Below are 26,909 nucleotides of genomic sequence, written 5' to 3' on the forward strand. Positions count from 1 at the left end.
TTATAAGCTTTTCATGTAACATTTTATTGTAGCTTTATTTCAATTAATGAAAATAACTGATGAAAATGGCATTGGTTAACGGTTGCTTACTAGCCCTCAAGTGGAATAAAAACATCCCCCAAATCTCTGCAAGATCCCAAGATAGAGCTAGTATAGACATTTTTTTGTTCTTTTCATCAATTATATTCCTTTGATCAATCATTCAAGTCTGTAACAAAATAACTCCAGCTTAATACGTGGGCTTTGGCGTTCATTCAATCCTCAAGCTCATGAATGAGCAATAGCAATATTGATAAATCACTACTCATTTTTCTGGATCTGACCAGTTGAGAATTAGTCTCTTAATGCGGTGCTGAAATGAACACCACATTTATTTCATCAGGTCTTCATGAGTGGATGTAATAGCTACCCAGACCGCTCAAACTCACATCCTGCTAACAGAGAAATTACACTTTTTTTCCATAGTTGTTCACAAACGGGTTCACAAAAGTATGCATGGCCCATCAATTATAGTTACCTGACGGACTGGAAACACTTCAAAGTAAGACGTGGAAGAACCAAACTGTCCCAGCATGTTCATTTATTGAGGGGCATCAAATAACTGACCAAATGGAAGAATTGTGTGTTTTTTAACATAACCGTATAATAAAACAGGGAATGCAAACGAGACAGTGACAATATGCTCACAACTTGATATCAACGCAAAAAGGCGTTGGTGAGAGCTCGCAGGCACTCGTGATGAGAGTGAAAGACACGATTAAACACTATTATAGCCTTAAAGGTAACTGGCACAACTGCCAATGATCGTGTAGTCCGTCCTCATCCACAGCTGAAGCTATGATTGGTCAAAGCTACTTAGTAGCGGTAGTGGTCCGCTTTGAAAGGACCGTCGCGGGGCAGACCCAGATATTTGGCTTGCTTCTCTGTGAGTTTAGTCAGTTTGACGCCCAGCTTGTCCAAGTGTGCGGCAGCCACCTCCTCATCCAGCTACACATGCACAAAACACATAATGAGGAAAACATATACAACTCATATATTCTGATAATCATCTGTTAAGCTTCTCTGCTTCGATTTGCATGCAAAACATCTGCATCTTGTTTTTAAGTAAGCTTGCAGACCTTTTACATCAGAAAATATTTATTGATAGTGCATATTAACAGATAATACCCCCTGTATCTGCAATAAGAGTTTACATGAAGCTACTGTACCTTCTTTGGCAGGAAGTAAACACCCAGTGGGTATTTGCTGGTGTTGGTCCACAGCTCAATTTGGGCAAGGACCTGGTTGGTGAATGAGTTGCTCATCACAAAGCTCGGATGGCCCATGGCACAGCCCAGGTTCACCAGACGCCCCTCAGCCAAAACAATGATGTGACGGCCGCTTTTCATGCGATAACGGTCAACCTGTATAAAAGAGTGGAGAGTTAGTCAAAGTCAGATCAGAGTTGACATCATGTGTCAGAAAGCAGGGCTGTTTGGTGATGTCCACCCAAAAGAAGAAGAAAAAGAAGAAAAAAAAAAAAAGGCACTGATGAATCGTTCACAACAAAGCCAGGAGTGTGTATTTAGAAAGCAAATGGGCTCGGTTTTGAATTCAAGGCTTGTATATGGATCATGGAATGGCTCATGATGGATCAGCAAGCAATTTATTTACTTATAAAGAACAAATAAACAATAATAGTTAACCATTGTTCTGTAGAACCACAATAAGACATGTTTAAAAAAATTTATTAAAATGAATACAATTATAAGCTAGTGTTAAAAAAAGTCTTAAAATAAAATAATTAAACTCATTAAATATTTAATTTAATTAATACATAACATACAAATATTGAAAATATATATATCTTTTTTTTCTTAAAGTACTATATTCTTTTCCCTAAAATTATTAAATCATTAAATATTATTTCATTATCATTAATAAATGTGACCGTGGAGCACAAAACCAGTCTTAAGTCGCTGGGGTAAATTTGTAAGTAAAGATCATGTTCCATGGAGATATTTTGTAAATTTCCTACTGTAAATATATTGAAACTTGCTTTTTGATTAGTAATATGCTTTGCTAAGGACTTCATTTGGACAACTTTAAAGAGTTTTTTTGTTTAATATTTAGATTTTTTTTCCCACCCTCAGATTCCAGATTTTCAAATAGTTGTATCTCGGCCAAATATTGTCCTATCCTAACAAACCATACATCAATGGAAAGCTTATTTATTCAGATGATGTATAAATCTCAATTTTGAAAAATTGACCCTTATGACTGGTTTTGTGGTCCAGGGTCACAAATAAAAAACAAAACCATTTATTGAAAAGGAAAAACTTTAAGGTACTCTGATATTTCTCCTAAAATTATTCCTAAATCATTTTACAAAATATTTCATTTTCATTATTTCATTTATAATTTGGTAACACTTTATTTTAAGGTGTCCTTGTTACACATGTTGCATGTACTTACTATTATATTAACAATAAATTAAGCATAATTACATGCAAGTAACCCTAAACCAAACCCTAATCCTAACCATATAGTAAGTACATGTAGTTAATTAATATAACTCACTACTTAAATGTATAATTACACTGTAACAAGGACACCTTAAAATAAAGTGTACAATAATTTAAAAAATATTGAAAAGACAAAAGTAAAAAGTTCTCGTTTAAAACAAGAATCGAACATGCATTAACAACACTCAAGTCATTAATCTCATACCTGAGGTTTGATGTTGATTTTCTCCGCTGCATGTTCATTGAGCCACTTCATGTCAATCTCACAGTCAAAGTGGCCAATGTTGCAGACGATGGAGTCGTCCTTCATCTGCTCAAAGTGTCTGTGAGAAAAAGAAAAAAGAAAACATTTTTATACTACTTGATAGAGTGAATGACAAAGACAAGCAACATTTCTAGTCAAAGCATTTCAACATTTCAAAGGCCTGTTCACAAGTAAGTAAAAGCTGAAACAAACCACTACAAGAACAATAATCTAGAACAACGTTCAACCATGTGGCACCAACATTAAATACATTTGTGATGTTTGCCTTGCCAATTTATACAAACCACCAACCGTAATATTATATTTGACAAGTAACTCGTCCTGCATCTTTTATTCTTCAGCCAACGAATGATGCCTCAAATCATGCGGCTTTTTGAGGAGAGGTGGGCAATTATATTTCTAAGCAATCAAGGCTGAAGCAAAAATGTAGGTTCAAAATTGTTCACCTCAACCATTTCTGGACTGCATTTGCTTAAGTGGTGCCAGACAGACATATGCAGATTGTCCCATCAGCTCTGAAAACTTCCAGAGAATCTAAGACAGTTCTCACATCTGTAGATAATACCAAACAGCAGCTGTGCTCCACTGGCCCCTGCGTGTCCTCATCCCGACCATTTATCACAGAGGCCCACAACACACCCCATCAAAAGCCACCAGCCCGCTCACCTCCGCCTCTAACCATCAGATAAGCACAGAACAGCACACCAAACTCCAGCGAGCCCTGCATAATGTAGCACGCTGTGCGTGTTTGATCGCAGGCCTGGGGGTCCTTCCACCGCACATGAATCTCCCCGCCTGTTACCAGCAGAAACCCCACTTCACCATGTTGAAAGGATTCATTGTTGACTAACTTTCACGCTGTGCCGGATGACATGCTCATATGCAGTTGGCATACAGTGTCAGAATTCAATTCGGTTTTCTTTTAGCAAGATGTCAAACGAGTTAGGCTGAGTGTGAACGCCATGAGGGTGCAATCTAAATAAATATTCATACACTACTTACAGAAATTAATACTTTTAGTCAGCAAGGGTGCATTACATTGATCAAAAGCAACGTTTTCAACTTTTGATAATAATAAGAAATGATTCTTGAGCCGCCATTCAGCATATTAGAACGATTTCTGTAGAATCATGCGACACTTGATGCTGAAAATTCAGCTTTGCAACTAGAAGAATAAATGACATTTTAAATAAAACAGTTCTCTTAAATTGTACTAAGATTTCACAATATTACGCTTTTACTGAATTTTCTGATCACATAAACGTAGCCTTGATAACAGACTGTTTTAAAAAAAAAAACATTTGAACAATAGTAATTAGTAAAACAAGCATCATTATTATTATTATTATTTCAAACTATTATTATGTATCAAATAAATACAGCATATATATATATATATATATCTTTTTTTTAAGGAGTTTCTTATGCTCATCAAGGCTGCATTTATTTGATCAAAAATAAAGAAAACTGTAATCTTGCTAAATGTTAATTATTATTATTATTATTTCAAACTATTATTATGTATCAAATAAATACAGCATATATATATATATATATATCTTTTTTTTAAGGAGTTTCTTATGCTCATCAAGGCTGCATTTATTTGATCAAAAATAAAGAAAACTGTAATCTTGCTAAATGTTATTACAATATAAAATAATGGTTTCTATTGTAATATCCTTTAAAATATAATTTATTTCTGTGATGCAAAGCTGAATTTCCATCAGCCATTACTCCAGTATAAAGTGTCACATGATCATTCAGAAACTTTTATTTTGGATGCGATTAATCGCAATTAATCGTTTGACAGCACTAATATATATATATATATATACTTGATTTCATACATGTAGAATTGATCAGATTATGAAAAGCAGGCATTTCATACCAGGAGACAAACGAAGCCTGAGAAACTAAGGCAAGATAAAGACTAGATGCTAGATTGAGCAATAACCTTTTGTACCATAAATAATATTTGATTTATTACTTCCCTGTTGAAATCAAATGTGACCTCATCATTGGGCAAAAAGCTGCTGAAATTGCTACAAGACTCGTTCTTGAAATATTTTCCATCTGGTCCATCTTAAAACAACTAAAAGTATCATTACGAAACCGGAATTGAAATCGGAAATAGAATTTTCTCAGTTCTCAAGGGGACACCAAATGCAGTACAACACACATTCTAGTTTGACATTTGTTAGTTGGTTCATGTTTGACTAATGCAATACAAACCTGCCAAGGATAATGTCCTCACAGCCAGTGGTTGTCACAAAGATGTTTCCTTCTTTGCAGGCCTCATCCATGGTGGTCACCTCATAACCTGTGTGCAACAAGAGGCAAACGCAAGGTAATCAGACACAAACATCTACTTTTCTGAAACTTGCCTGGCATGTAGTTACAACAACTTTCCAAATACAGCTCCTTAAAAAATACTGTTGGTGTATAATGGGCTCTTTGTCTCCTATGTGGAAAATTAGGTTTCTAGAGAAAACAGTAACAAGTACAACAGTCAATATAATTAGCCAGGGTGGCCTATATGATATACATAATATCAACAAAAACAATAATAATAATAATATAAATATTATACACAATTATTTTAAATATCTGAATAATATTTATTTTCTAAGCGAGTAAATATATAACATTTATATTATTGAATATATAAATCAAATCATATACCTACATCTCTCTCTCTCTCTATTCAGAAATGATTTTAATATGCTGATTTGCCACTCAAGAAACTTAATAATATACAGTGTAATAAAGATTACCATTTATACTATTATTGCTAATAAAGTAATAATAAAAAAGTAACAAATATTAAAAATAAATAAATAATAAAAAAGTAACATAAGTATACATTTTATATACACGGGTCAAATATGAAAATATTTCAAGCATCAAAACAACAGGAGTTTAAAACACCTTTACATTTTTCCATACATTAAAATGTGTCCCGTTTAATTTAATAATGACATATCATACATTTTTACAATGACTTGCAAAAACAAAACAAAACAAAAAAAGGAAAAAATTCAGTGAAACAATAGTTTGAATCCCAATAGATTTTGTCAGGCATATTTAGGACTAGAATCATTCGATGACATTAAAAGACTCTTTGATTTAAGGATCACATTACAGCCTTCAAAATACTAATTATTTGTAATTTAAAATCTTAAAATTATCAGTCTTTACTACTGTTCTTTAAACCACTAGGTTTTACCTATTAATCATTTAAAACATAATAAAGTTTAGTATAATCTCTTTATTCTTTTATTTATTTTAATAAGTAGGAGTCAGAATAAGTATGTTGTTTTGTTTTTACATAAATATATCACTTACACTGAATGACGACTGAACATTATTTCATATTTTATTCCCATATTTTTACATTTTATTTTCACAAAAGCTATTTGAAAGATAAAAATAGACACTTTACTAGCATTTAATATGCTTTATGTATATAAAATCACTTTTGTAAATGTAATTTTATGCGGATACCAAAATGGGCGTCTCATCTTTGACGAGAAGGAAAGAAACACACACAAAACATACCCTCCATAGCCGCCTGCAGACTGTTGATGGGATCTATCTCGGTGACGATGACTCTGGCACCGAACCCTCGCAGGGCCTGAACGCAGCCCTTCCCGACGTCACCGTACCCAGCCACCACTGCCACCTTACCGGCAATCATCACATCTGTGGCACGCTTGATGCCGTCAATCAAAGACTCACGGCAGCCGTACAGGTTATCAAACTTACTCTGAAGGGAGTGGGAGAATAAGTCGTTCTCAAATAAATACTTTCATCTACAACAGCCATATAATATTAGAACCACGTATAAAGTGCTCACATTTGTCTGTGAACAAAACAGACCATCAAATGATGACAGCGAATAACCGGACAACACCATGTAATGATATTATATGCTGGTAATATAAAAGGTTACCTTGGTAACAGAGTCATTGACATTGATGGCAGGAACTTTCAGTTCCCCTTTCTTCAACATCTTGTAGAGGTTGTGAACTCCTGTGGTGGTCTCCTCAGAGATGCCCTTGATTCCTGAGAGAGAAACCACAATTCTGCAAATGTTAAAGACCCGGAAAATCCTGCTCGGTGCATCTGTCTGGAAGGAATGTTGAACTTACTAGTAGGCCGATAAATTTTATTTTTGCGTAGCTTAGCTTGACCCTCACAGGTGTAACTGACGTGACCGAATCAAATCCAAGACATTTCAAGCGTCTACTTAGGGAAAGATTAGTGACTGTCAGACATCTTCTGACAACTTTAGCTTTAGCGGAAAATATACTATATCTTGGAAGCTAAAAGTATTATCATAACTCCATGTGGAAACATTTCTGGCATTAAGCCACACAAAATAAAAAATATGAGGAGCAAAGTCACTGCAGGTCTTGATTTTTGTGCAGTTTCACAGAGAAACTGGCTATTTAGTTAAGTTTGATGCTGCGTGATGTGTGCTGTCTCCTGTGCATATGCAATGGAAAATATAAAAAATATGAGCCATAATGTTAAATAGAAAACATATTCTGGTCAATGCTAAAACTGGACACAGTAAAAGCCAAGATGTGAATGACTACACATATTGTGTAGTATCTATTCAGGCTTCCTGCACTTTCTGACCAGTACATTTACTGGATGTTACATGACCTTTTTAATACGGTTATATCACACTCCCAAAGCCAAAGAATACTAAACGTAATTAAAAACCATTTTACATAGAATAAAACATATGCTAAAAAAAATTGCAAATGATAAAATTATATTAATCATAGGAAATTCCATGACTGGGAAAAAAAAAACATTTTGCCCATTGCTTAATTTTGCATCTCTTCATGGTCTGTTCTGTTATAAATAATTATGGACTGTAATTTGTCTACATCCGCCCGCCATGGGCAGGAGTTGCAGAAAGACCCCATGTCAGGCCCTTAGAAACAAGAGGATGCTTGTAGGGTTTCTTTTTCCTCTTCATTACACTGCCATCATGCAGTTTTCATATTTAATAAAGTTTACCTCTACAATCAAAAGTTTGGAATCATACGATCAATCAATCGATTTTTGAAAGAATTTCTCGCCAAGGTTGCATTTATTTGATCCTGGTTACCAGACCAGATTCTTAACCCTACCAAAGGTCAGAGGTCAAACAGAGCAGCCTCATAAATAAATCAAATTTGACATCATTTATAGCGTAAAACTAACACCACATGATTTCCACTCTCTGTCAAATACAACAACAGATACTTGCCCTTTTCTCTTCTAGGGTTAGTATCAATCTATGCTTTTCAGTTTTAGAAGACTGCTAATACTATGCTATAATGCTAAGCTTTGCTTAGTCAAGAATGGAACAGCTTGATCGCGGATAGGCCTGCCATCTAGTGGCCATTAAACAACAGTACAGTAAAACTAAATGATAAGCATCAGCAGGCCAGAAGCACTGTTATTACTAGCCAGGGAAATCCATACAATGATAGTATTTGGGGCAATGAAATTAAACAGTACTCATACGAGTAGTCTGAATGACTCTTCATGACCTCTGGCTGTTGAGGAAGAGGACGAGTAGATGACAGACCAAACACAGACTGCATTATACCTGCAAGCAGTTTGGGGTATTTCTGGTGCACCAGATTGGTCAGGTCTCCACCGTCGTCCAGGATCATGTTAAGAGGTTGACCGTCCTTGAAATAGATGGTCTGCTCTATGCACCACACATACTCTTCATCGGTCTCTCCCTTCCAGGCATACACTACAATACAGCACAAACAACACACACACACATACATACATTAGACACAGATAATACAATAAGATAATGTAATGCACAGATAATGCAATAACGCTAATTCAAACATATAAGCTGCATCTGCAATTTAGTCTCAAAACTCCAATGTAGAAAGGTCTAAACTATTATTCTAATATTCTAATCTAACTAATAACTAATATATGACTCTGTTCCACAACCTTGTGAGCAAGTAAGCAGCATTTTAATGCATCATAGTCATGCTCCCGATCACAAAACACTTTCAGCATAATTATGCTGCTAACTAAAACACCTTCTTAAGGCCAAGTTCTTAGGAAGCACTGCATTTAGGCTGTGATCAGTGATAAACAAATCCATCCAAGAATATATTTAGAGTTCATTCTATACTTAAAAGTACTGATAAACAATTTAATCTAATAAAACCAGACTATTTCACCCAATTTGTGTTTTATGTCTCTCCCTTCCAGACATACACTACAACAGCACAAACAACACACACACACACATACATACATTAGACACAGATAATACAATAAGATAATGTAATGCACAGATAATGCAATAACGCTAATTCAAACATATAAGCTGCATCTGCAATTTAGTCTCAAAACTCCAATGTAGAAAGGTCTAAACTATTATTCTAATATTCTATATATCTAACTAATAACTAATATATGACTCTGTTCCACAACCTTGTGAGCAAGTAAGCAGCATTTTAATGCATCATAGTCATGCTCCCGATCACAAAACACTTTCAGCATAATTATGCTGCTAACTAAAACACCTTCTTAAGGCCAAGTTCTTAGGAAGCACTGCATTTAGGCTGTGATCAGTGATAAACAAATCCATCCAAGAATATATTTAGAGTTCATTCTATACTTAAAAGTACTGATAAACAATTTAATCTAATAAAACCAGACTATTTCACCCAATTTGTGTTTTATTATAATATAATACCTGTGTATTTTTATGCTTTCGGGAGCATTGTAAGTTGCTGCCTAAGAAGAGACTTAAAATAGGCATTTTACACGTGAAACCGGGCTAAAAATCTGTTGGATGATGTTAGATAAATGTTTTACAATCTCTTATAAACGGTTTAACATTTAACACCAAACATCATTCAGCTTGTATCCCTTAAATTAAGGTTTTAGTGCTTAAAAACGGCATGGGAAAAGTCTTTCATCAACTGAAAGCTGATGTTGATAGAGTTATCTTTGCCTGCACGCTTTCGCATGTTAGTCCTTCAAAAATGTTGAGTCAAATCTAAAGATAAAACCCATTTAGCCCAGCATGGAGAAACTCGGAGTTCTCCTTATCTAGATTTGATTACGCAGCTTTAGAGCAAACAGTGGGCAGTCAGTCTAGCACACCAGCAACTGTTACCTGGAACGCCAGATTTAGCAATGGCTGCTGCTGCGTGATCCTGGGTGGAGAAGATGTTACAGCTGGACCACTGGACCTGGAGCACACAGAGATCAAGGAGAAGGAATGAGAGCATGTGACGTGCACAGACTTCATACATTAGTCCAATAACTTTTTGGATAAAATATGGCCTTGGGCTGGGAAATTCCAATTTGACAGAGGAAATAGGGGATAAGAAGAGCGATGCATTTCAGTCAGATATCAAGTTTAGGCTTCTAGGAGTAGGAAAAAAAAGGTGAAGAAACTATACTGTCCCTTTCCAAACAAAGTACTGTGGCAATACCATGATAAAATGATGGAATCGTGTTGTAGTAATACTAATAATAACATTGTATTATATACCACGATATTTACATTTCAAAGAATACCATGGCATACACAGGGTCGGTAAATTTTTTTTAATGTTTTGAAAGAAATCTCTAATGCTCACCAAGGATTATTTTTTTAAATCAAAAATATGGTAAATATTGTAAAATATTAGTACAATTTAAAATAACACTTTCCTGTTGTAATAGATCTTTAAAGTAGTGCTGTCAAACGATTAATCGCATCCAAAATTAAAGTTTTTGTTTACATAGTATATGCGTGTTCGGTGTATATATATTATATATATATATATATATATATATATATATAAATCTAAACCAAAAATACCTTGCTACGTGTACTGTGTTAGGCTAACCGAGACTTGTCATTTGCACTTGCATATTGTTGCTCTTTTGTTAGTTTTGATTGCTTCTACTGTCATCATTTGTAAGTCGCTTTGGAATATATATATATACACACACACACACACAGACACAAACATACAGCATATATTTTGAAAATATTTACATGTAAATATTTATATTCATATAAATGATCTCATATATAAATATATTTGCTATATAAAGGTAATATGTTTTTCTTAAATATACACATGCATGTGTGTATTTATATATGCATAATAAATATACACAGTACACACATATATTATGTAAACAAAAACTTTTATTTTGGATGCGATTAATCGCGATTAATCGTTTGACAGCACTACTTAAAATGTAATTAATTCTTGTGATGCCAAAGCTGAATTTTCAGCATCATTACTCCAGTCTCCAGTGTCACATGAACATTCAGAAATCATTCTAATATGCTGATCTGTTGAACAAGAAACACTTCTTATGATTATCAATGTTGAAAACAGTTCATATTTTTCCCCCCGAAAAACCATGACTTTTTTTCCCCTCAGGATCCTTTGATGAATAGAAAGTTTAAAAAAAAAACAGCATTTTTGAATATTTTGCAACATTATAAATGACTTTACCATCACTTTTGATCAATTTAATGCATCCTTACTGAATAAGAGTTTTCATTTATTGCAACAATAAAAAGAAAACCATATAGCAATACCATATTTTTTATTAGTGAAGCCAAACAAGCAGCAAAGAAATACTACACATTCAGTAATTGTTGAATTTTACATTTTTAAACCCTACTTTTAATAGTTTTAAAGAAACATTTTGCTCCAAAATGAAAACCGTGTCATTGTTTACTCGAAAGAAGAATTTTAAAGCAGCTATTGAGAATTTGATGAAATCTCAAAGAATGCTAATGCAGTTATTTTCCATACCTAGACAGTTCATAATCTACTAACGTCAAACAAAGTGCAAAATGCATTTTTAAACTCCCCCGAAAAACCATGACTTTTTTTCCCCTCAGGATCCTTTGATGAATAGAAAGTTTAAAAAAAAAAAACAGCATTTTTGAATATTTTGCAACATTATAAATGACTTTACCATCACTTTTGATCAATTTAATGCATCCTTACTGAATAAGAGTTTTCATTTATTGCAACAATAAAAAGAAAACCATATAGCAATACCATATTTTTTATTAGTGAAGCCAAACAAGCAGCAAAGAAATACTACACATTCAGTAATTGTTGAATTTTACATTTTTAAACCCTACTTTTAATAGTTTTAAAGAAACATTTTGCTCCAAAATGAAAACCGTGTCATTGTTTACTCGAAAGAAGAATTTTAAAGCAGCTATTGAGAATTTGATGAAATCTCAAAGAATGCTAATGCAGTTATTTTCCATACCTAGACAGTTCATAATCTACTAACGTCAAACAAAGTGCAAAATGCATTTTTAAACACAAATATAAATTAGTTTTTTAGGGAAATAACTATTTCTTTAATGGTTTCGCGTTTGCATCCTCACCTCAGCTCCGAGGGCGGTCAGGGTTTCAATGAGCACAGCGGTCTGTAGAGTCATGTGCAAGCAGCCTGAGATGCGAGCGCCCTTCAGGGGTTTGGTCTGGCCATAGAGCTCCTTCATCTTCATCAGACCCGGCATCTCATTCTCAGCTATGTCGATGGCTTTACGTCCCCACTCAGCCAGGCTGATATCAGCTGGACAGAGAGAAAATGACAACAGATTAGGCATAAAGCAAATGCTAAATTCAGGAAACTGAAAGAATGATTCAATTAAATAATCAAACTAGTACAGATTATGTCAACTTTCACTAATGCATTTGAAAGCACAGTTAAATAGTAACAACAAATCCCATTATAACACGCAAGTTAATGCGGTCTTTAAAGTGTCAGTCTCATATTTGGACATCTAGAATAGGAATTCAACAGATGACACCCAAAACCACATACCTAACATGTTTTGAACTGGTTGAGGAGATGGTGCTTGGTTTCATATGCACACTTAACAACCAATAGGCAACCCAAAAAGATATCCCTTTTTTTCAGTCTGCACCGATTATATTTTACTACTGCAGACATGGAGGAAAACACACCTGCCAGAGAAGATGCTGTTTTAGCAAAGTGAATTTCCTAAATGTTCTTATTCCGGTTTCTTCCTTGTAAGATGCCTTCAGAATGGGCTCTTAATAAATAAGAGTGCAGTACTGGTGCACTTCGACATTTCATTCACTGATTTTGAAAATCTGAACTCTGAACTCTTATGACTAGGGAGCAAAGTCCAGATGGATTTACTATTGAATTACTTGAGCCTTATCTGCACAGAGCACATCAGAGAAGTTTGCTGAAAAACAACAACAGACTGCCTGAGTGACAGGTGCCAAGTCCTGGCGTGCAACTCAAACTCAACTCAAAGTACAGCTTAGCGCCTAACATTAATGTTTGTTCAACCACGAGCAGAAGGAACCGTTCTTTTGAACCGGACCTTTTCAATGAATCGATTGAACTGATTCACAAAACCATTTGGAGTGAACCGAGGGTTTCATTGATACGAACTGGAAATATGTTTATGACTTTTGTGATGTTTATTAGCATGCAAACGAAACGCAGTATTTTTTTTTTAAAGTGCCTATACTTTGTAGTCAGTAGATAAATTAATTAATCAGCCCGTAAATTAAGTTTAATATTGTTAAATGTATATGCAAATCGCATTTAGGCTCTAAATGACTATGTTCTAACTGAGATGCACAAAATTACTATAACGGCTATTAATAAAACATGATTGAAAAACCCAATCAAACGTTTCCTTATTTTAAAGTGGAAGTGTCAGGGTCCACGTGATTACGTAAAGCGCAACTGAGCCATTTTATGAACTGTTCACTATACTGTTCAAAAGAACCGATTCGCACAAATGAATGGCTACGCTCAACGAAAAGTGGCGGCACGTTTGACTACTGCATTATGGGAAATGTAGTCCAGCAGTGCAGGCAATCTCATAGCATGGAGATTCTACAGTGCACGCAAAAAACTACAACTTCCAAACTTTCTTCTTCACGAATGGAACCACGCTAGCTTGTTTGACAGGTGTTAAGATATAAAATCAAATCAAATACTTTGTGAGCAAGCACAAAATGGCTATAATAATAATAAACTAGACATATTAAGTGCGCGAACGGTGATTTTATGGGGGTGGGATTGCAATAGTGCGTCTCGTGCAAGGCAGCGCTGACAATGACGCCTCTACTGCCATGTGATACATAAGCACTAGCAAGATCTGCAACAATTCATGCTCGACCAAAAATACAACTCAGGACCCTTTTGCAGAGAATCGTACGCTTTATCGAGAGTCTATAAGAGAGCTTATTAGAAATCACCAGAGTGGAATTAGCTAATTAGCACTGGCGGCAAAAACATGATTGCATGATTTTGTGCAGAACAGCATCGAGCATGATCTGAAGTCGATAATCAAATAAACTTATACTAACCAACTTTGAATGGAAGCTTCTCTGACATTTTGCTGTGCTGTCGTTAGGTAAAGCCTGATATGGGTTGGTCTTGAGCCCGACTGTGGACCTGAGTGAGTGCAGAAAAGGAGGTAACTTGTGTGAACTTGAATATAAGTGTGTACAAACCGATTTATGTAATATTCATGATATCGTGCAGCCTCTCGTTTCTCATTGGCCGAAATATGCCCCGCCTTATCGCTCTAAATAAACCATCGTGGGCGTGTTCATTTGCTCCTACGATAGCCAATGAGAATCCACGGTGGTTTAAGGCGTGTAATATCACTTGGAAAATGGAGATCTTCATTAATACAATTTCAACTGGCCTTTGTGTTTTACCATTATTTAACATCATGAGGACTGATCTGAGCTGGTGGGAAGAAAGATGCTTTTTGGAATTTTTTTGGGAATTTATAGGAATTTCACTAAATATATTTATTTTTGTAAAATATCTATAAATTAGAGCTACTATGAACAGTTTCAGTTGAACAGGGGTCATTTTGGGTTATTTGGATAACACTAGGGCCCCCTGTATAAAGTCAATTCAATATGTCCTGAAAATATGCCCCATGTTTATCCCCATATCTGAAATTGTCTGGTTTGTGTGATGAAATATGTCTGAAAGACTGAAGATTTACATATCATTGACATATTTACTAAACACTCTGTCAATCATACAATTCTTAAATGTGTAATGGATGGTATGAGTTCAGAATTGTGCAACTGACCAATCTGAATTTAAAGGTTGAGGTAGATTATTACTTAGACTAACTAAGTTTGGGATCGGTAAGATTTGTTAATGCTTTTGAAAGTCTTATGCTCTCCAGCACTACATTTATTTGTTCAAAAATACAGTAGTAATGTTGTGAAATAATATTTAAAATATTTTCATTTTCATATTCAAGTTTCATATTTCAAAAGTTCCGAATCGTACCATTTTTTTTAAAGAAATTTGAGAGTAGTTTATGCTCACCAAGGCTGCATTTATTTGATCCAATATACAGTAAAAACAGTAATATTGTGAAATATTATTATAAAACAGCGATTTTTAAAAACTATTTTATTTCAATGTATTTTAAAACGTAATTTATTCCTGTGATGTTAAAGCTGAATTTTCAGCATCATTACTCCAGTGTCGCATGATCCTTCAGAAATCATTTTAATATGCTGATTTGCTGCTCAAGAAACATTTCTACCTATTATTAATGTTAAAAACAGTTGTGCTGTTTAATATTTTTGTAGAAACTGATACATTTTTTCAGGAACCTTTTAAGAACAGAAAGTTCTGAATTTATTTGAAATAGAAATCTTTTTCAACATTTCTTTATTGTCACTTTTAATTCATTTATTTTTGTATTCATACATTTTAACAAATCTTACTGATCCCAAACTTTTAAATGGAAATGTATATGTATTTATTTTTCACATAAGTGCTCTTACTGTATTGAAGCCTCATTTTAGTTGAATTCTTTAAGTCATGTACCAGGACCAATAGAAACTCAGTCAACATATTTTAATAACAATAATAAGTGAGATTATAACGATAATGCTATAACAATGATAAATCCAGCACCTACAAGATAATGAAAACATACAAATGTATTAAAGCTTCGTCTTTCACATCCTATACAAATCAGTTTGCATTATTACAGACAGCATGTTGCTTCAAAGCCTTAATTTTCCTTTCCACTGCAAGAAAGAAACAGAAAAGCACCATAACATATTCCATTGGTTGTCTCTGAAAGATTACTGACTGTATGCTTGTAATGGACCAGTGGGCATTCTCCTACCTGGACACTGTTTCTACAAATTCATATTCAATAGACAAAAACACATTTTCAAGGTGAGCACTGCGTCAACGCCTCTCGTTTACTTTGAATGGAGTGACGTCAAGCGTTGCCGATATGAACTGTGGGTCCGTTGCTTACACTTTTCAACTTTTCAAGCGCCAACGCAGGCGTCAGCCAATCAGATCGCCTTATGCAAATACCCTGGTGCAGACCAGAGTCAAGAGTCTTAAGTCAAGAGTCAAGAGACTTAAGAGTCAGCCACGCCTACCTAAAACGGCTCGTTCTAACACGCCCCCACATGTCTACGTCACTATGTGGGAAGATTTGCATAACGCCGCCCAAATGTTCACACAAAGAAAGAAGGCGTAACTTTTATTCTCGCTGTAGTATTGTTGCCGCCGCCATGTCGTGAAGGCACTGTGTGTTTCATTGTGAAAGCGAAACTACTTTGTTTGGCCTTCCAAAAGAGGACGATATCCGCTTCGTCATGCCTAGAGCTGATTCGTGCTGGTCACTGAGGAAATACTAACTTCACGCTCTCTATCGCCGAATCGGCTTTCACCGTGGACGAAGCTGAGTACTGGATAGCTGGCCAATCAGAGCACACCTTGCTTATTCAGGCCAATGAGCTTTGTAAAAATCGACACGTTTCAGAAAGGCGGGGCATAGAGGAGAAACAATAATGTACAGTATGTGGAAAATAATGTGTTTTTTAACCTTAAACCACATAAACACATTTCATTACACCAAATACACAAAATAATGTTCTTTTTAGCAGCATCATATGACCCCTTTAAAAGAAACGCCCTCCATCAAGCGTCGACGCCGACGCCTCGTGTGAATGTACCGTGATGCTGTGTGAAGTGCATAAAGAAATAAATATTAGGCAAACAACGGAAGGAATATCTATTGCGCAAATAAAAATCCAGAGGTGTTAATTGGGCAAAACTTTAATGCAGGTGTAAGGTTGAAAGGCAGAGAAGGACAACATAAATGAAGAGTGTCGAAAAGACAAACAAACAATAAACGTCAATGAAACTTTCCGAGTCCGATAAGTTTAGTGCTTCTCTCACCTCTCAATTTTCAATACTCAAATGTTTTATAGACTCTCAGGAGAGGAAAATTAATAAAACCAATGTGCCAGAACATCATAATTGTGCACTCTGTAAAATAAAGCATGATATTACAATAATCTGTGCAGTCTGTCCTGTCTGTACAAATCTGTTTGAATGCGTTCACACCTCAAATATAAGACAACAATCTGAAATCTACAACAAACCTTGTCGTTTTCCCCCTAATACAACACTCAGGTTCAAAAAACCACTTCAAGTGAAAAGATATCTTAGAATCAGTAGCCGGTATTTCTGAAATATCTCAAATACAGTACATGTTTCTCGAGTGAAGAGACCTATTCCATATAGGAATCCCATGCTGTCAGGAGACCGTAAAACGGCATGCCATTAAAGAGAGATGCTATGTACAGTAAAAGCCTTACAGTTGCAGCAGCACTCAAACTTCATGCCCACCTCAGTCCCGAAACGGAGAGCAAGACTTGTACTCATAAAGCCTAAGTTCTGATCTAGGACGTCCCGTGGGCGCTGTGGATATTGGACGTGGGAAGCACCTGCACTGAAACGCTTGATGCACAGAATCAAAAGGGGCTTACAGTGCTTTTAACAGAACTTGCGAACAAATGAATTTGTAAAATACCACATGTTCTCTCCAAAAACACGACAGATCGTTACAGACACTTTCCCCTGCGTGCAGAGGGTTTCTGTGAGTATTGGTTTCTCGGACCAAGCGGAGGATTCCTTGTGATGGAAGCTTGAAAATATATGACTACTTTTACAGATAATGGAGTGCCGAACACACAAACACTGATCTACAACAAGCCTTTTGTCATGTCTGAACAGTCCAGAGATGAGGAGAAACGAGGCAAAATCTCAGACTTGCTTAGATGAGTGTGTTGACCGAAAGCCTGGCGGAGATTTGTCTTCTTTTTTTTTTTTTTAGCAGTTGCATTTATGTTTGTTTTCCTCTCGTGTGTGTTTAAATATGAACCTATTTTAGACACAAAGACGTCATACTGTAACATACTGAAGAATCCTTCCAGGTCCTTTAGTAACAGGTATTGGAGTGAGGTTTATGCCTTGTATAGCGTGTATGGGTTTCGGGAAGCATTAATTGGCAGCCCACGCCTCCAGGTCTTTCATGTCATCCTCATCCTCTTCTTCTTTCTTCTTTGCTGCATTTATGAAAGACATTCAAGAACTGCTTTTAATACAAGAGATTTGCAGCACCAAAATGACCAGAAATGACTTAATATGTCATGTGAAGTACCTGTTACTAATACAAAGGTTATGTTTTTCAAGTAAATTATTTCTTTATGAACAATTTCAACAACAACAAATAAATACAAATAAAATGAATAAAATCACACATACACTATAAAACATATTTTTCCAAGTTGTAAATAAAACAACTATTATAGTAGGTTTAGCAAGAAAATATGTTAACACTTTACTTTAAGTAGTTTTAATGCATTAATTATGCCTTGTAACGCAAAAATCATATGATCTCATGGATAATTATAGCCACATTTATAACACATTATAATACTATAATACTTACAAAACTAGCTATCAGGAGACTTATGTTTCCAAACACCATGTATGTGAATGTATGTGAATGTATGTGAATGTATGTGTGTGTGTGTGTGTGTGTGTGTGTGTGTGTGTGTGTGTGTGTGTTTCGTCCCGGGTCTGGCAGGAGAGTGTATAGCGCGCGGGTGTTGTTTCCAAACACCATGTATGTGAATGTATGTGAATGTATGTGTGTGTGTGTGTGTGTGTGTGTGTGTGTGTGTGTGTGTGTGTGTGTTTAGTACCTGGTCTGGCAGGTAAGGATGTAGAGGGCACGTTTGGCAGTGGTACATTGTCTCCGATCTCCAGGAGGTTCTTATCCAACTCTTCCTGCTCCAGCTCCTCTAGTTCAGCTAACAGCTCATCCTGAAACAACACAACATCTCTTTATGACTAGTATTAACATGCATCTCAATTTTATTTTTTTTGTGAAAAAAAAAAATAATAATTCAGCAAATCTGCATTAAAGGGGTTCTATTATGCTTTTTCACTTTTTAAACTTTAGTTAGTCTGTAATGTTGCTGTTTGAGCATAAAAAAGATCTGCAAAGTTACAAAGCTCCACTTCAAAAGTTGATATTTTATTTAACAGAAATTTTCAAAAACTACAACGAACGACTCGTTTGGACTACAACACATATTTTCCGGGATTTGTGATATCACAAATATCGACGAATGGGACGAGACCTGGTTGAGCTGCACTAGAAAAGGCAACGAGTTTTATCACTATGTCGGAGACACGCTAGTTTTCCCAAGGCAGACGAACTTAGAGTGGTTACAATCATCCGGGTTTAAATCATGCTCAAATTGATTTGATTTTGACGCAATATTTACACTGAAGCTCGCACATAGCCGTAGGAACGTATTTTGAGCAGGAGGGGTTTGGTCACGTGACGAGAATGATGCGAGACACTATGATCCAAAAGCGCACCTTTTGTTAATAAAAGTTTAATTTCTTTGTTTAATATAAGCGAGTTTTGTCTTTATTGTTGCTGTTTTCATTAAAAATAAATAAATAAAACAATGAACCACTTGTTTTAAAAGAAGGAAAAGACCTTAGGCCTATTTATTTGGGGTAGGCCTACAACACAAGTAGACTATATCCGTCTTATTAATTTTGTTAATAAAAGTTAGATGTTTAATATAGGCCTATGCGAATTTGCCATTGTACTATTTTATGGCTGATGTGTTTTAATTAATAGGCTAATAATGAACCACAAACTACGATTGTTTTAAAAAAAGGGGAAATCCAAAGACCGTTTATTTATTTGTGTTAAAATGCGGGTAAAACATATTTACCTTATTCATATTGTTAATAAAAGTTCAAAGTTTAATATAAGTAAATTTGTCATCGTACTGTTTTATTGTATTATTATTAATAATTATTATTAATATTATTAATAAAACCTTTTTTTTATTTGTTACAACGCGGGTATGTCTTATTTGTTCTGTTAATAAAAGTTTTATGTTTAATATAAGCTACTTTGTCATTGTAGTATTGCTGATGTTGTGTGTGGGCTTTTTTTTTTTTCATTAAGAGTAATACTGAATCAACCTTAAGCATTCATTTTGTTCCAAGAATATGAAAGTTCTAACGTTAAATATCAAAATAAGTGCTGTAGAAGCGAGAATGCGAGATTGATATTATTATTGGTTGCTGCTGAGGTAATAGACGCTCTCGGTCTTTCTCGGTTGTATCTTCGCAATGGCTGTAGAAATGGTCGTTAATTCTTGATTTGGGTCCAGCACAGACATGTTACAGGTAATAATATGATCAAAAAGTCATGGCAACAAACGACTTCCTAAGTCAGTTTAAGTTGAAACGACTTTCACAATCAATTTGATTCAACTTAATTCATGTTTTACTGTTGCTTATCGTCACTGTAGGCTTAGGCTATTTTTTCTATGAATTTTAATGAATATACAAATTAATAAAATTTATTTTTTGTTACAAAATTTTCATTTATTTATTTTTAACACGCACCCCCAACCTATGAGAGCCTGTTCAAGTACACCCCCAAAACAAAATCAAGACTTTGTAAAAGAGTGTAATAGGACCCCTTTAAATTGATCAAAAGAGACAGCAAAGACATTTATAATGTTGCAAAAGATTTCTATTTGAAATAAATGTTTATTCTGATTAAAGAATCCTGAAAAAAAATGTAGCATGGTTTCCACAAAAATATTAAGCAGCACAACTGTTTCCAACATTGATAATAATAAGAAATGTTTCTTGAGCAACACATCAGCATATTAAGACTGATTTCTGAAAGAAGACACTGAAGAGTAATGATGCAGCTTTGCATCACAAGCATATTAAAAAAACAAAAAAGTTATTTTAAATTGTAACAATATCACTGTTTTTACTGTATTTTTGATCAAATAAATGCAGCATTAGTGAATATTAGTGACTTGAATTGAATTTGAATCGAATGCCTTTATTGTCATTGTATTTTTCTGCATACAAGGAAATTAGGAGCACTGCTCCTGACTGGTGTTAGAAAAACAAACATATAACCACAGACAATAAATAAGACTATAAGACTGTACAGTACAATTTTACAAGTAAACACAACAAGTGTCTGAGTCATGATATTCACATTGAGCAATCTGAGTAAAGTGACCATTTATAGTATTGCACGTTGGCCTTCACACTGATATGCACAGTACGTTTATACAAAAGTACAATTTAAATGGAATGAGTAACTGTGGTGATTTAGTGACTAGAGATAGTATTGCACATTGACATATTATTGCACATATATTATTGCACCTTTACTGCAGATATAGAGTTCACATTTAGTAACCAGATATGGTATTTCACCCTGAAATACTATATAGTGCATTGTTTGAAGTTCTGATAAATAAAGTGTTCAGACAGTGGTATTGCAGATTGACATACTGCGTATTGTACAATATTGTATATAGCATGTTGTATAGCAGCAGTACAGACAGAAGAGATTTGAATGAAATAAGTGACTGTAGTTAAAAGAATAACGTGGTTGGAATAGTATTTTAACATTAGTGCATTTATGAGTTTAAAGTCCTAATAGCAACTGGGAAGAAACTGTTCTGTAAGCGAGTGGTTTTTGCTCTTAAGGATCTGTACTGCCTGCCTGAGGGCAGAAGATTAAACAGGTGATGTCCTGGATGGGATGTGTCCTTGATGATGTTTTTGGCCCTTGAGAGATAATGGGAGCGAGCAATGCTTTCCAGGGAGGGTAGTGAGCAGCCAGTGATTTTTGGACTGTGTTGATTATTATTTGGAGGGCTTTCTTAAAGAAATGTTTCTTTAAACATAAAAAAAAAAAAATCTTACCTCAAATTAAGCTTGCACCTAACAGGTTTAAAATGTGATTTCTGCACAAATATTGTGTCCTTAATGAGTAAGCGGATCTTTGATGTTGTTGCATGAGCATTTTATAACATGTGCTAACATCCTTATAAATGAACTAGACCCATTTAGACCAGTATTCAGTGCGGTCCACTTGTGATCAGTTCACCCAAATTAGATGTTAATAGCGGGAGTAAACGACACCTTTGTGAAAGCACATGGAAATCTCCCAAAAGCTCAGCAGGTGAAGGTTCATCATGAATGTGGAGTTTGCTTGTTTTAATCTTACCTCATCGAATTCCTCCCCAAACCCGACAGGCTTTGAGATTGCGTCTGAAATTTCTTGCGCCAGCTCCTGCTGTTCTGTGATGTCCTGCATGAGTTCATCCACTTTGTCGATGTCCCTGAAAGTACAAATTTACATATATCCTATATCAAAGTGCCATACAGAATCCTAATAGCTCTCACTGGTAAACTAATCTTGTTTAAGATCTCATAAACCCAAAACCTTGCCGTAGAGAGGCTGATACAAAAAGGGAAGAAAACAATGATAATAGAAGAGAAGCTCCTCACATGTTGTCATGGGCAGCTTTCATGGCCTTAGCAGCAAAGCCCATATTCTTGATGACCTCGGTGTTGGTGTGAGCGTTCTCTAGCGCCTCTCGCTGGAACTCGATGGTAGAAAGAGTGCCATCAATCTGAGCTAACTGCTTCTCATAGCGCTTCTTACGCTTCAGTGCCTGCAATGCAGCTGTTTCAAACAGAAAGAAAGGTAAAGCCATTAAAGTGCAAAATAAGAGAATTTTGGAACCCTATAGAAAAGTATTGCATAGTATTAAGTGTGGTTTTATTTAAAAGAGTTAAAGAGAACACTATGTAAAAATTATGGGTCAATTGGTTTAATTTGAAGCCCCTTTTATTTCAGTTAAGATTTAGCACAGTAAGCGTCATGCATTATAAGTCCTCCTGTTACCCAGTAATGTGGTTTGTGCACTATATTGTCAAGTGGCTTTGGTAAGAAAGTGTTTGCATGGAAAATATATGTACAGTAAAAGTAAGATGGAAAGCCCACAGCGTGAGATTCTCAATACTAAATTAAAATTGTGAGGTCTCTGATCCAACAGATTTGATTAGGGTTTTACCATGGAAAGTAAAGTCTACTACTGTTAATATTTCTCAGGGAAGCAGTGGTGCAGAGTTAGGGACTCCTAAATGAGGCACACTCACCAAACTTAATCAGGCAAGTGAGCTGCAAAAAAAGAGAAAAAAGTGTTGCTTTGTAGGGAGAATGTGATTGGCAGCCTAATAATGAATTAATGACAAGCACATCAGTACAGACATGCTTTTCTTGTAAAGTTTGAATCCTGCAAAGCCGGCCAAGAAAAAAAAAAAAAAGTGAAAGATTATATTTTGCACCAAGTCGGTAAACCTATTTTAGGACCATTATAATGTGTTTGTATTGTAACATTTAAACAAAAAAACAAAAAAAAGATCTGCCCATTCTCACTCTCAAAATAATAAAAGTATTATTTAAGTTTTTATGTGTTTATAAGCAGGGTTATTATCGTTAACTAAAACCCATTAAAAACATTTTCATTACTTGAAATAATATAGATAATAACTGAATAAAATAACTGAACTAAAATAAAATATTTTAAAAAGTGTAACTTATTTTATTTCAACTAGTACTCTAGCCATTTCCATTTAGTTGAAGTACTTTAGTTAAATAACTAAAACTAACAATTAAAATGCATTGAAACTATAGACCTATTTTAAAAAACAACCTAATAAAATTCTGTCACAGTAGAAATTGCCTTTCAATTATCCTTCTTTTTTTTTTTGAAAATCAGGATGACACTGGAAAATTACATTTGAAACATAATAATTGTCATAATGCGAACAAATATATATATATAATAATTCAGACTAAATTGTCAGTATACCAAACACAACGTTCCATTTTTACTTTCTACAGATTAAAATTTTATACTCTGTCAAAACAATGATTTGAGTTGTCAATTTATTTGTAGAAGACAAAACAGCAGCTGTGTTTGTGCAATTTATGGAATGTAACCTTAATTTATCAGGTTTGCAATACAATAAAACCCTCAACAGACTCTTACGTCATGTGCAGTTTAAAAGGGGCATTCCAAAGACGTCACCTGACACAAAGGTCACGCAGATTAAACACTTTTTCCATGAAGACATTGGAATTGTAAACTATGACAAAACATCAGTCCCACACCCCTAGCAGTCAAAACCACCATGTTCCAGCGGCCCTCACAGGATAATCAGATCAATTATTGATTACCTCTGTTCTGGGGACTTTAAATGTGGAGTTGTATTACAGGCCTTACAACCTAGACGGCTCTTTACAGTGGTCCTTATATTGCCCTGAAATTATTTATGGAGCTATCTCTGGATTTGGACAACTCTAGTAGCATCGATGGGACAGAAGAAATACAGACTTATAAATATACGTATTGTAACTGCACTTACATCATTATATTTGCACACCCTGAATATGACACTAATGTAAACCATGATAAAGTAGGAGTTTTTTTCCAGGTTTTGAGCAGATGGGCAGTTTTCAGTCCTTTTTTATGTATTTAGTTCAGTAATAACAGTCAAATACAGAATGTATTTAAGTAGAGAGCATTATTTAATTAGTTCAGAGAATGTCAAATAAAGAAGAAAAACAACAACAAAAGTAATTTAAAAAAACATACAAACAATAAAGTTAACATTTGGACAGCTGCATTAATTTTAAAATATTAATTTTTTAATTGTTGTAATTTTATTTTTTGTGTTCTTATTTTTTAAAGGGTTTTAAAAGTATATCTTATCCCTGTTACAGAAGGTAATATATGAGACTTTTTTAATTATTCTTGACTTGTACAATTTTGCTAAAATTGCTAAAAGATTATTGGAGTAATTTTCTTATTCAGAAAATGTTTACTTTGTAAATAAAGTCAAATATCTTCAGGTTCTAAATGGAAGGCTTTTAAAACATATTCTCTCCAAAATGAGAGAAAGAAAGGGCAATCCAAAAAAAAGTTTAATATCTTTAATTGATGTGTTGCAGAAAGTACATTTATCAGTATGGATATATTTACTAAAGGCTGCATTTGCAATTGAACACCTGTGGATAATTTTGTATATTATTTCCAGTATTTTGTTCTCGGAGTCAACCAACATGAAGTACATGTTTATCATCACCATGGACACAAGGATAGGTCAAATGTTAACTGATGGAGGACTACAACATTTTATCTGTCTATCCCAAGCATCCTGAAAGAATTATTAAAATTATAAAGCAAATTTTCGTTCTAAAATCTATCCCTAGATCATTCCATTTCCCAGCTTTCTCAACGACAGCTCTCATGTGTTTTAGTAAAAGTCTAGCCCTGGTAATTAGTCTGTTAATGACATTTTTTCAGTTACAAGAATGAATTCCTTTGTATAACAGGCCAACATAAAACAACGCTAAACTAACGAAGCAGTAACAACCACAGTGCCAAACTAACCTGAGTTAACCAGCTAATCTATGCCAGGTAACTCACCTCGTTTGTTCTTCGTGCCGTTTCTCCTGGCCGTTACAAGCTCCTGTTCGATCTTCTTCTCCAGGAATTCTTGTTTCTTGGTCAACATTTCTTCTGTTTCTCGCAGTCGCTGGATAGCCTCTTGGGGGCTTGAAGATTTGCCCCCTTTTCCGCTGCTACCAAACAACTTCCCAAACAAAGACATCTTGCCCTCGGGACGACAGCAAGGAGTGATATTAGACTGGTTTTTGACTACTGGTGTAGACGGGACACCGACAGGCTTGTTGTTGTTTTCTCTGCTTCCGCCTCTCTAACCCAGGCCGCATGACATCATCACGTCACAAGAACGTGACTCACGTCATTACGTATCGAGCGTCTCCACTCCGTCATGATTACGAATAAGAAGATATTACATTCTACAACTATTAATATATTACCAGGGGGTCCCATATACATAAAAGTAATTCTTACAATTTTATGAAATGTTATTCTTGATTTTAAACTATAACGTAGGGGTTTATGAATGTAAACGCAAAAATTGCTATTGTACAAAGTATTATTATTATTATTATTAATATTATAGGTCGTAAGTATATATGAACAATAAGCATCGGGTGATATGAAATCTTATGCAAACAAACTGCAACAAACCATTCGTCAATCCGGGCATTGCTACAAAATAAAAGAACCTTCTTCATGTATAATCCTCAGGTAATGTTTAAAAGTAAGAAATAAAAATGTACTTAATTTGTTAACCTTTATTAACCTTATTGTTCAACACAATTAATCCAAGCAGCATAAGGGGATTCATAAATATACTGTATATTGCGATTAAGAGAGAGATTAATGAATTCATATTTTATATATAACACAGTTTAAATGCCAAAAATTAAAAAATTGCCAAAAATGCCGAATTTGTGGAATTTACCTATAATTCAAATATTCATACACAGAATACACTCTTTATTTTGAAATTTTACTCAACTAGTTCATGGTTAATGTGCATTTTGTATCATTAAACTGCGGTGATTGGTTCAATTCCAGGACAGTATGATGAGCGTACAAACAGGGGTAAGTTCAAGCTCAAAGCGGTGTGCACCGTTTTGCTACGGTTTCCGGTTTGAACGACATGTTTCCTGGAAACGGTGTGCAACGGGGTTTGAGATGCGGTTTTCTCTTGTTTGGTGGGTGTGTCAAACATGTCAGCCCAATCAGCAGCAACATGTATGTAAACCACGCGCTATTAAAGAGACAGCTCGCACAATGCAATTAACATCCAAATAAATTCACAAGAGCAAGAACCAGCATCCTCCATTCTCCTGTTGTTAACGTAGTTCTTTGTTTCTGTTGTTGAACGACGCTGTCGACCGGCTTACGTCACTTCTTAGTACACACTCTCAGTGCGAATGCAACCCTTTAAATGGTACTGGGAAA

At 35.0% G+C, this 26,909-nt stretch overlaps 2 protein-coding genes across 3 annotated transcripts; both read right to left on the reverse strand.

Annotated features, from left to right (window-relative positions):
• Nucleotides 1-563: 563 nt before the first annotated feature.
• LOC107596784 (adenosylhomocysteinase B-like) lies at nucleotides 564-14,312 on the reverse strand. 2 transcript variants are annotated; one of them, XM_016287594.1, is made up of 10 exons: nucleotides 14,151-14,312; nucleotides 12,176-12,366; nucleotides 9,932-10,007; nucleotides 8,381-8,533; nucleotides 6,722-6,834; nucleotides 6,328-6,535; nucleotides 5,002-5,089; nucleotides 2,710-2,827; nucleotides 1,209-1,403; nucleotides 564-987 (listed from the first exon to the last, which is right to left on the reverse strand). In XM_016287594.1, exons 1-10 carry the CDS (start codon nucleotides 14,176-14,178, stop codon nucleotides 856-858), a joined length of 1,302 nt encoding a protein of 433 aa, XP_016143080.1. In that variant the 5' UTR covers nucleotides 14,179-14,312; the 3' UTR covers nucleotides 564-855. The 2 variants fall into 2 exon arrangements, with proteins under 2 accessions (XP_016143080.1, XP_016143081.1); XM_016287595.1 differs by lacking the exon at nucleotides 14,151-14,312 and adding an exon at nucleotides 12,762-12,834.
• Nucleotides 14,313-17,969: 3,657 nt separating this feature from the next.
• LOC107596785 (charged multivesicular body protein 4b) lies at nucleotides 17,970-25,804 on the reverse strand. The gene is made up of 5 exons (XM_016287596.1): nucleotides 25,497-25,804; nucleotides 22,507-22,684; nucleotides 22,223-22,337; nucleotides 18,846-18,966; nucleotides 17,970-18,203 (listed from the first exon to the last, which is right to left on the reverse strand). Exons 1-5 carry the CDS (start codon nucleotides 25,678-25,680, stop codon nucleotides 18,139-18,141), a joined length of 663 nt encoding a protein of 220 aa, XP_016143082.1. The 5' UTR covers nucleotides 25,681-25,804; the 3' UTR covers nucleotides 17,970-18,138.
• Nucleotides 25,805-26,909: the final 1,105 nt, after the last annotated feature.

The sequence above is a fragment of the Sinocyclocheilus grahami genome, unplaced genomic scaffold (genome assembly GCF_001515645.1).
Source record: "Sinocyclocheilus grahami isolate Dianchi unplaced genomic scaffold, SAMN03320097.WGS_v1.1 scaffold223.1, whole genome shotgun sequence".
Classification (NCBI taxonomy): domain Eukaryota; kingdom Metazoa; phylum Chordata; class Actinopteri; order Cypriniformes; family Cyprinidae; genus Sinocyclocheilus; species Sinocyclocheilus grahami.